This window comes from Pristiophorus japonicus, chromosome 18 (genome assembly GCF_044704955.1).
Source record: "Pristiophorus japonicus isolate sPriJap1 chromosome 18, sPriJap1.hap1, whole genome shotgun sequence".
Classification (NCBI taxonomy): Eukaryota; Metazoa; Chordata; class Chondrichthyes; family Pristiophoridae; genus Pristiophorus; species Pristiophorus japonicus.
The window spans coordinates 21,635,285-21,646,312 of record NC_091994.1 but is presented as its reverse complement, the minus strand read 5'-3'; the positions used below and the strand labels follow the sequence as shown (position 1 = coordinate 21,646,312).

General features: G+C 45.7%; 1 protein-coding gene and 1 non-coding gene across 3 annotated transcripts in view; both read left to right on the top strand.

Moving 5' to 3' along the window:
* LOC139228589 (rho GTPase-activating protein 45-like) overlaps positions 1–11,028 on the top strand; it is a 247,193-nt gene that overhangs the window by 161,160 nt on the left and 75,005 nt on the right. For both annotated transcript variants that reach the window (XM_070859736.1, XM_070859737.1), the window contains 2 exons: positions 5,396–5,480; positions 9,743–9,815. In XM_070859736.1, the coding sequence (XP_070715837.1) occupies positions 5,396–5,480; positions 9,743–9,815 (158 nt within the window). The remainder of the gene's footprint in view (positions 1–5,395; positions 5,481–9,742; positions 9,816–11,028) is intronic.
* On the top strand, positions 8,310–8,506 carry LOC139229505 (U2 spliceosomal RNA). Its single transcript, XR_011587726.1, has one exon. It is a non-coding gene; the product is annotated as a U2 spliceosomal RNA (small nuclear RNA).

Here is an 11,028-nt window from a genome sequence, read left to right as displayed (position 1 = left end):
CCTCCTCTCTCTCTCCCTCCCCCCCCTCCTCTCTCTCTCCCTCACCCCCCTCCTCTCTCCCTCCCCCCCTCCTCTCTCTCTCTCCCCTCCCCCCCACCTCTCTCTCTCTCTCCCCCCCCTCCTCTCTCTCTCTCCCCCCCCCCCTCCTCTCTCTCTCTCTCCCCCCCCCTTCCTCTCTCTCTCTCTCTCTCTCTCCCCCTCCCGCTCAGCGGCACGAACGGGCTGCAGAATTCTCCCTGGCTGAAGCACTTTCACACAGGTAGGAAGATGGTTTATTTAATCTTTTCTTGGCTTATAAATGTTTATTCAGGTTGGATTTATTTGTATAATATTTGTAGAAGTATAAATAAGGATTTATTGTCGAATTTAATGAGTTCCCTTCCCCCCACCTCGTTCTGGACGCCTAATTTGTAACCTGCGCCTGATTTTTTAATGTGTAGAACAGGTTTTTTCAGTTCTACAAAAATCTTCACTGGCTCCATTCTACTTTAGTTTGGAGTACATTTTCACTGTGGAAACTTTCAAATCAGGCGTCAGTGGCCGGACACGCCTCCTTTTGAAGAAAAAATTCTGTTCTAAACTAGAACTGTTTTACCTGACTAGAACTGCAGAAAAAAAAATGTGGAGAATTGTGATTTCTAAAATAGTCCGTTCTCCACCAGTTGCTCCTAAAAATCAGGCGCGAATCATGTGGAAACTTGGGCCCTATGTCTCTATGTTTCAGTTGGGTATTTATTTCTTATGTTTTTATGGTTAGTGCAGGAAGGTGAATTTGAGGTTGATGATCAGCTATGATCTTATTGCACGGCTCGAAATGGTCCAAATACTATAGTCCAGCTCCTATTTCTTACATTCTTCTAAAAACATGTCTAGCCCACAAATCCCACTCACTCATCTTCCCTGTCCTTGCTGGCCAACATTGGCTGCAGGTACCCCAAAGCCTACAATTTATAATTCTCACCCTCCAGTTTAAATACTTCATTGGTCTTGCCCCTCCCGATCACTAACCTCCTCCAGCCTTGAACCTCTCCACAGAACTCTCTGTTCCTCTGACTCTGCCCTCTTGTGCATCCCCCCTCCCTTTGCCCCACCTTTGGTGGGCATGCATTCAGTTGGCTAGACCCCCATGCTGTGAAATTCTCTCCCCAAACCCCTCCATCTTTCCACCACTCTCTGCTCTTTTAAGACCCTCCTTAAAATCCACCTTTTTGACCAAGCTTCTGGTCGCCCGTCCATTTTTGTCTTATTACGCTTCTGTGAAATGTTTTGTGATGTTTTTCTGCATTAAAGAAACTATATAAATGCATTTTATTGTTGTTGCTTATAGAACAGTACCTTCGCTGAATGCTTTCATTACTATCCATTCTCTGTATTGCATGATGTAACTTTATCATTCTAGCAATAAGCAGGATGTTGGGCATTAATTCTAGTCTGAAATTTGCTGCTCGCTGCGTTCATACTGTTTACTCTTGTCAAAAAAGGGCTTATTTGACCTGTCAATAAAACAGTGGGAGCAAATGACATTAGCTTACAATTGGAAATGATAATTAAACTGTCCTGGGCAAGGCTGAATAACAGGACATTAACACTAATCCCATAAAGGTCTATAAACACCTCCTCCCAGGATGGTAGGGTGTGGTGACCATCGAACCATTGTTCCATACCACCTGTGCTGGTAAATAAGTTAGAGACATAAATAATTGTTGTGCCTCAACTAATCCTCACTGAACATTGGTATATATCCTATAGCCATACGTTAGTCTGGCTGTATCCTCATCATCAACAGCATACGGAGTTAGTCCAGAATGAATCCTGCTTCTACCCCACTCTGAACCCAGTCCACCTGTGTAAAGCCATGGGTATCCTACCCAAATGTATTACATTGACACGAAAACCAACCCGTCTTCCTGTGAGACTTGTGCTAGTGCAAGAGGACTTTGGGGCCTCGCCTCGCACTGGAGGGAATCATTAAGGTGCTTTTCGATTGCGTGAGACCCATACAAATGCCGCCCAGTTCCTGAAGCAGAGGCCCCACATGGCCAGTTCCAAGGCAAGTGTAAAACTGCCAGGATTCACTCAGACTGTTGGGTGGGCCCATTGTTAGCAGGTCTCCCAGGGCAACGGCCTCTTCAATGAGCTTTGTGTCAGCTGGCTGTGCTTCACCCTCGGTTCCCTGAACGCACCAGCACAAGCGGAATTAAACTTTCGATCTCATTCCGTGTCCCCAGGCGGCAGGGAATGCTGTCGTTCTCCAATAGCACATGGAAACTGAGATTGATCGATTATTGTTAGGCCCTGGTATTGAGGGTAGATGGAGTTAACATACAGATTGGCCGCGATCTAATGGATGGTGGAACAGGCTCGAGGGGCTGAATGGCTTCCTCCTGTTGCTATATTCCTATGTTCCTAATGTGGAAAGTCTGCAGTTAGCATTGTAAACACCGGTATCTGGAGTGAATGCGAACAAACTTGGCAAGCCAGTCTGATGAACCTTTTCCACAAAACGAGCAGATTTACCTAACCAATTAAACATAATGACAGATATTAACGTGAAGCTTATTGGGAGAATCCAGCGGCATTAGAAATCAGCTTTGCTGCTGAGCATTTCTCGTAGTGTGATTTGTGGTTTAGGTATTCGACAGACAGACAGCGCTCTGCTGTGACACCTTCCCCTGGGTTACAATCAGTGACCAGCACCAAAATCTATAAAAGTGACCTCTCAGAACAAGCCTGATTTACACAAGAGAGAGATTACAGGGTGGAACCTGACAAATCGAAGGGAATGCAGATGGATCTTCAGGCCCCCTCTGGGGATCTCGGTCTGAGAGCCAGGATTAATGATGAGTTTACTGTGCTTATCTCAGGCTCTAACTGTGTGAAAATAGCATGTTGTCAGGAATATCCAAACACACCTCACCAGATTCTTTACTGCGGATTCTTTACTAAGTTGAGTAGGCAAGTCATCGGCAGCTACCAGGATAGAGAAGGATGACATAATCCTGGCCAGTATTTATCCCTCAGATCAACATAACAAAAACAGCTTGTCTGGCCATTATCACATTGCTGTTTGTGAGAGCTTGCTTGTGCGCAAATTGGCTGCCGTATTTCCCACATTACAACAGTGACCACACTCCAAAAGTATTTCATTGGCTGTAAAGCGCTTTGAGACGTCCGGTGGTCATGAAAGGCGCTATATAAATGCAAATCTTTCTTCTTGTTACAAGGATTGCCTTAAAGATGTTGGCCACCAAAATCTGCGGCGTATTCCACGGATCTCTTGCTGTAACCACTGGGAGACCAGCAGACCCAGCACCCCATGGCCGGTGTCATTTTATCTCATTTTTATCTCTTTAAAAATACAGCATCTTAGCTGCGGTGATTCTGTGAGGAAAGCCTAGGCTAAATGACCGCTCTTTACAGGTCACTCTTAGATACGGGCCCCAATAAACCTGTCGTATTAGGCCTTCCCAAACCTGTTGCCCGTGCAATGTGTAGATTAGTCCTCAACCTGGGATGCTTCCGCATTTGTGTTGTTTCAACTCGCCCCGTTGCATCAAGATCCTGAACTCATTCCTGCAGGTTTCCACATGCCAATAGTGCTCACTACTTAAATTAAAATATTCCAAAAATCAGTGGAAGTAGACAAAAGAAGGGAAACAAGGGTGGGGTGGGGGGGGAATTACTTTCTGGTCAAAGGACTCAGCCACAGATTGAGAAGCTCTCGGGTGCAATTCTCAATCTCGAATAAGTCAAAAGAGGATGTTAAAACTCCCCCGCTAATAAGCAATCTGTCATTTGCTGATCTGATGGGTGTCGGAAGATTTCTTTCACACTAATGTACCAGCAGCATCATTTTATGAATGGAGGTGCATACAGGTCCACAGAGACAGAGGTACAGAGCCTGAGGTACAGATGCAGTGGGTAGGAGACAGGGCGGTCTGGGGAAACAGACTGGGCCTGTGCATTTCAAGAAGCAGGGTGGAGCTTTTTTTTGTTATTCGTTCCTGGGATGTGGGCGTCGCTGGCAAGCGCAGCATTTATTGCCCATCCCTAATTGCCCTTGAGAAGGTGATAGTGAGCCATCTTCTTGAACCGCTGCAGTCTCTGTGGTGAAGGATCTCCCGCAGTGCTGTTCCAGGATTTTGACCCAGCAACTATGAAGGAATGGCAATATATTTCCAAGTCAGGATGGTGTGTGACTTGGAGGGGAATGGTGTTCCCATGCACCTGCTGCCCTTGTTCTTCTAGGCCGTAAAGGTTGTGGGTTTGGGAGTTGCTGTCGAAGAAGCCTTGGCAACTTGCTGCACTGCATCTTGTAGATGGTACACACTGCAGCTGTGAAGGACTGGCTCCTTTCCGTGTCCCAATCATGCTCTGATCCAGCTGTTTTGCTGCAGTGTTGGCCTCAGTGCCATTCACCATCATTGATGTGTCACTGATTGGCGCTAGGACAATGCAATACAGCTCTACTGACTTGCAAGTGAATTAAAACTGACTAGACTTAGGACTCATTAGAGAAATGGAGAGGAGACTTATACCACCATCCCGAGTTGGATTGAAACCTGATCCAGGGGTAATTGATTAGCGTTCTAACTCAGTGCAGCCTCTCCAACAGTTTAGATTCAGATTTCACATTTCCCATTTTGCTAATATGTATTTACTATACTTTCCTTTTAAAGGGGCCTCCCTCATCATTCCAGGAATGTTTTGAGCAAATAGTTTTTTGAAATTCTTACATAAAAACATGCAATGTAATGAGGTAATTCACATCGTGATGTTGTAATTCACATCGTGATGATGTAATTCACATTGTGATAATGTAATTAATATTGAAAAGCATCACTGCATTGCTTACTTATGACATCACCATGATGCACAGTCACAGCCACTGGCACCAATCCCCAAAATGGCACCAATCCCCTTTTAATATAATTTTTACTGAGAAGCTGTGCCCATTAACTCATTTACCTCTTCTTCCTACTCCAGGGACTTAAGCACATAAATCTAGGCTGACCCTCCAGTGCAGTGCTGAGGGAGCGCTGCACTGTCGGAGGTGCTGTCTTTTGGATGGGGCATTAAACCAAGGTCCCGTCTGCTCTTTCAGCTGGATGTAAAAGATTCCACGGCACTATTTCGAAGAAGAGCAGGGGAATTATCCTCGGTGTCCTGGCTAGTATTTATCACTCAAACAACATCACTTCAAAAAAAAATTATCTGGTTATTATCATGTTGCTGTTTGTGGGAGCTTGCTGTGCGCAAATTGGCTGCCGCGTTTCCCACATTACGACAGTGACTACACTTCAAAAAGTACTTCATTGGCTGTAAGACGCTTTGAGATGTCTGGTGGTCGTGAAAAGGTGCTATATAAATGCAAGTCTTTCTTTCTTTCCTGCAGGTTTCCATTATGAATCTAACAATGAAAATGATAAAAAGGAGTTTGAGAAGGCGATTGAAACAATGGCAGTGGCATTTAGCAGCAAGTAAGTAAATCACTGATTGGAAAATGTCAAGGAAGAATCAGCAACAAGAGAATAACACACCTACAGCAAAGAGTAGATGGAGTCACGGGGCAATTACAGTCAAATCTTTACTTACTGTAAGGCTTTATTGCTTAAACCCTAAGTTTGTGTGACTGAGTCCAGGCTGTGTGTGACTTGAGTCCAGGCTGTGTACGTGGACATCTTGTGCTCCCAAATCAGACACTGTCAACATTATCCAGCTTGCTAAGTACCTGAAGGTGAGCTTGAGGTACAGCTGGAGTGGGTTGGAGGCATGGTGGTCTGGGGAAAGAGTCTGGGCCCTGTGCATTTCAAGGAACAGGATGGAGCTGTGAAAGATGCACACAGAACCAATAGTTAAGCTATGTGAAAACCTTCTTGACCCAGAGAGTGGTCCGAATGTGGACATTGCTATCACATGGAGTCGTTGAGGCGAATAGCATAGATGCATTTAAGGGGAAACTCAATAAGTACATAAGGGAGGAAGGAATAGAAGGATATGCAGATAAGACTAGATGAAGTAGGGTGGGAGGAGATCATGTGGAACATTAACACTAGCATAGACCAGTTGGGCTGAATGGCTTGTTCTGTGCTGTAAATTCTATGGAACTCTGTAAAACCCACATCTTTTATTTTGTTTTGTTTCTGCTTTTGCTTTTCCATTCTGATTGGTCACTGCTAGCCACATGACCAGTAATGCCATGTGTTCAGCACAGACCAATCTGAGTCAAAAGAAGGTTACTGTGTTGCTACCCTGTACATTCATATATTCATTATGAAAATGACACGTTTTAATAAGATATGTATATTTTTGATTTTTGCTTGTGGAAGTTGTAAGTCTAAATGATATTACAAATGTTTTTTTGTGAATATGGAATATGATACAATCCAGAACTGCTTTATATTGTAACATGGGTGCACGGGATCTGTAGTGTATACTTTGTACTTGAGGTTGGTGTCTGTGGTTTGCAGAAGCCCTCTGTTTATATTCTGGGGCAGCCACACTGACACAGGATCAGGAGAATTGCTATGCATGGTTCCAGCCCATTAACAGTATTCAGCTATTTGTTTGCCATTTATTTTTCTATTATCTTTTACCACTGTCAGTCTGCTGCAAACCTGGGATACTTAAGCCTTTGTGCCATTTCAATTGTGCAGGTTAACTCAGCTCATCGCCTCAAGAACCGAAACTCATTGTAACAGGTTTCTACTCACTATTTAAATAAACATATTCTGAAACTCACTAGTAGATAAAAAAGGGAAACAAGGGGAATTTGCAGACGACACAAAACTTGGAAGTATTGTAAGCAGCGAGGAATTTAGTGATAGACTTCAAGAAGATATAGACAGGCTGGTTAAATGGGCAAACACTTGGCAGATGAAATTTAACGCAGAAGTGTGCAAAGTGATATATTTTGGTAGAAAGAACGAGGGGAGGCGATATAAACTGAAGGGGGTGCATGAACAGAGAGACCGAGGGGTATATCTGTACAACTCGTTGAAGGTGGCAGGGCAGGTTGCGAAAGCGGTTAAAAAAATATAGGGCATCCTGGGCTTCATAAATAGAGGCATGGGGTACAAAAGCACTGGTTCGGCCTCAACTGGAGTATTGTGCCCAAATCTCGGCACCGCACTTAGGCAGGTTGTGAAGGCCTTTAGAGAGGGTGCAGAAAAGATTTACGAGAATGATTCCAGGAATGAAGGACTTCAGTTACGTGGATAGACTGGGGAAGCTGGGCTTGTTCTCCTTAGATTAGAGAAGGTTGAGAGGAGATTTGATAGAGGTGTTCAAAATCATGAGGGGTCTGGACAGAGTAGATAGAGAGAAACTGTTCCCATTGGCGGAAGGGTCAAGAACCAGAGGACACAGATTTAAGGCGATTGGCAAAAGAACCAAAGGCAACATGAGGAAAATCTTTTTTACGAAGCAAGTGGTTAGGATCTGGAATGCACTGCCTGGAAGGGTGGTGGAGGCAGACTCAATTGTGGCTCTCAAAAGGGAATTGGATAAGTACCTGAAGGAAAAAAATCTGCAGGGCTACGGGGAAAGGGCGGGGGAGCGGGACTAGCAGAACTGCTCTTGCAGAGAGTCGGCACGGGCTCGATGGGCTGAATGGCCTCCTTCTGTGCTGTAACCATTCTATGATTCTATTCTATGATTCTACTTTCTAATCAAAGGGTGGTTAGTGCTAACTGGAAAATAAGGATTGGCCCTATCACCAGGTCCATCCGCAGATCACCTAGGGTACAATTCCACAGGCAGCAGTCATCTTCCAGTACCTAGTCCAAGTAACCAGTCATATGTGAGCCTTGATAGTGAGCAACTATTCAACCACAAGAAACATCACTGTTGAACCTAATTATGTCCTCACTTGGTGTCCATACACATACAAATTCCAGTAGAGGTTACTAAGTAGCAATTGGGGGGGGGGGGGGGTCATTTTTCACTTGTGCGATGCAGTAAAATAGGTTAATTGAAGTCGATGGAGATAAAAATGGGGAGAGATGTAAAACAGGCTGCTGATTCACTAATTCCCTGTTTTACACAAAGTCAAAACTCGACCCCCCCCCCGCCCGAATCCCACCGCATGGAAATCCTGGCTAACTTTTCCCCTTCTTAGCCCAGGAGCACTGAAGCCAAATGTAACACTCCTTGCTGCCCCTATTGAGAGCAGTTGACTCAGCGCAGACTGGAGATCAGCCCTGGTCTCTGTGGCTCACAAATGGAGAGTTAACCTGTGGGCTATCTTGATAGCTAGAGCATTCAGTTCTATTCTTACTGTTGACTATGCTGCTGCTGCAGTAAGTGAACTCTCTTCTCGGCCTTTTGGCTAAGATCATGCGTAACTGACCTGACAGGGGAGTAACCATGACCCCAAAGTGGTTCTCCCTGGATCAGGAAGGTGGTTCTCCTATGCTTTTTGGAAATAGGAGGTGGGTGGGGTGGCTTGACCCATCCACCTCCACGGAGGTGTGTGGGGGGCCTGACCCATCCACCTCCATGGCACGAACCTGGTATTGCAGTACTTCCAGGAACGGTGCAGTGGCTCTAGGCCTTTTGGCTAAGAGCATTGGCGCAGAGTGATCCTTGATGTGTGCAAGGTGACCTCTGGCGTTTGTGATTTGACAAAGAATTGGAAAGATTGGCTACGAATTTAAAATTTTTTTTTAAAAAAGTGAACACTTGCACATAGCCTTAGCTTTGAAGGCTGGGATGTGACCTAACATGGAGCTAGCTCCTCGAGACCCTGTGGCAAAATGGCGAAATATTGATTCAAGTCCCGATAGAGAGAGCCCGGGGTAGAAATTCACCTCCGCCCGAAATGGGGCGCACCTTCTGTTTTTTGAAGTTTTTCTCCTCCGCGTGGGTTGCGGCGGATGTGCCCTCGATATTCGGCACTTGGAAGCTTTGTTGGAGGTAGTTGCAGCTGAGGGGCGGACATGCCCTTGCAGTGGGTCAGCCACCCCGAACACTCATCAGCGGCATGCTAATGCCATCAGTTAAAGGAGAGGGCCGCTGCGAGCTCTGCATATTTTTAGGTTGGGTCCACTGGGCCACCAGAGAGGGTTTTGGCCGGGCCAGCGGCCTGGCACCCAAGAGGGGGTGCTAGGCTAGCTGGCAGTCGGCCGACAATAAAAGATAAAATGGCCTCGCTGGCAGCGCCACCTCCCCTTTAAGGGTGGAGGCGCCATTCCCGCGGGGCAAAGGGATATTTCCCGCAGGGCAATTTCGGGAAGGGGTCACCGCCAGTTGGTAAGGGGTCGGCGCGTGTACGCCGCGGCGGGAAAACGGACAGAGCCGTACCCTACGCCACTCCGCCCCTGATGAAGCGGAGAGTCCGCGGCGCGTCGGCGGCCATTTTACGCTGCTCTGTGGCCGCCGCTTTCAGGCGGCCAGAGGCCTTATTGGGAGGGGCAGTTGTGGCCCCCTCGCCTTTTCTGAGTGGGGGGGGGGGGGGGGAAGGGCGGGGGCCTGCTGAGTGAATAGCAAGCTCGTCACTCCAGGGAGGAACGATTCAGAGAGTGAGTCAACCCGAGTTGCTCTTGTGTAACTCCTGGTAACTGGTTACTGTTGTTGTTAGGCAGCATTTGTGGGCCTAGTTGTAAGTGTCCGTTTGATCTCCTGCCTGGAGTCTTCGTGAAGGGAAGTGAATCTAACATTGTGTAGTGTTTTTTTTGAGGTAAATAGAAATGTATAGGTTGAGTTTTGTTGATTGCTATAATCATTATTTCCTCTTTGGCAGTGTCTCGGAATTCCTCATGGGAGAGGTGGACAGCAGCACTTTATTATCCTTACCACTAACAGACAAATGCAGGGTGAGTTCATGGAAGGAGCCAGTATAGCACAAAGACCTTTGCGTGCATGCACTAACCACTTATGAAAGGTTCTTTGTCTAATCATAAATTAATTTCTGGAAGAGCTTTGTAAGTTGTAGGCCTTGCAGCCTTTATTTCTGCTGAAGAATCTTGAAGCATCAGAATGGTAAATGGCCTCTGCGAAGATGGCATTCGGTTTTAATCAGATTGATCTAATCTGCGTGCCATCTCCCAAGGTTTATACATGCATATGGTGTACGTTAAAGGGATTTATTCCTGATGCATTAGCTTTAGTTTTAAGGCTCAGTGACCTCCTAATGTCCCTGTGCAAATTTTTTAATGTACATGAAGTAATTAAATAACAACATGATTTATCTGGGAATGTCTGGGTCAATGCAGGGTCATATTTCACAAACAGAATCAGTTCTTATTTCTACAGAACTGTTACCGTTATATTTTATAATGCATTTTGGTGGTGAGATATATTTTTTCTTCCTCTGCTTCATACAGTTCATTATTGGCAAATTATGATAACTCATTAGGATGGGAATTAATTAGGCCCCAACCAAATTGCCAAATTAATACAGAACTTGAGGCCTTGTCGCCATCACAAGACAATAGCAGAGGCATATCCAATGTTTACACTAGCCTGATGCAAATCCTATTACTTAGCCCCAGATAAGATCCAGCGTCAAGAGGTGGGGGTTTTGCTCAGAATTATGATTGAAAGAACAACTCCACACCATTTACAGCTGAACATTCACTTTGAAATATTTAAGTCCCGTCATAGCCTTGGCCCTCTCCTGTCTGTGTAATGTTCTCCAGCCCTACACAGCCCCCTCCCTCCCAAACCCCTTACTCTAGCCTCTTATACACCCACTCCCTTTGCCCCACCATTAATGGCTGTGCCTTCAGCCACCTAGGTCCCACACTCCAACCCTCGAGCTCCCTCTCCTCAAGTCCCTTCTTAAAACCAAGCTCTTTGGCCAAGCTTTTCATCACCCCCACCTCATATCTCATTCCTTGAATCGAAGTCCATTTCTTTGATTACTCCTCTGTGAAGCACCTTGGGATGTTTTTACTGCGTTATACAAATGCAAGTTGCTGTTGAATTAGCATTATATTCACTGGAAATGTGAATTTGGTGGCTGGTGTGCAACGGCCACCACAAGTTAAAAAAATCCACGCACAGGCATCTTCCACCCTTGAGGAT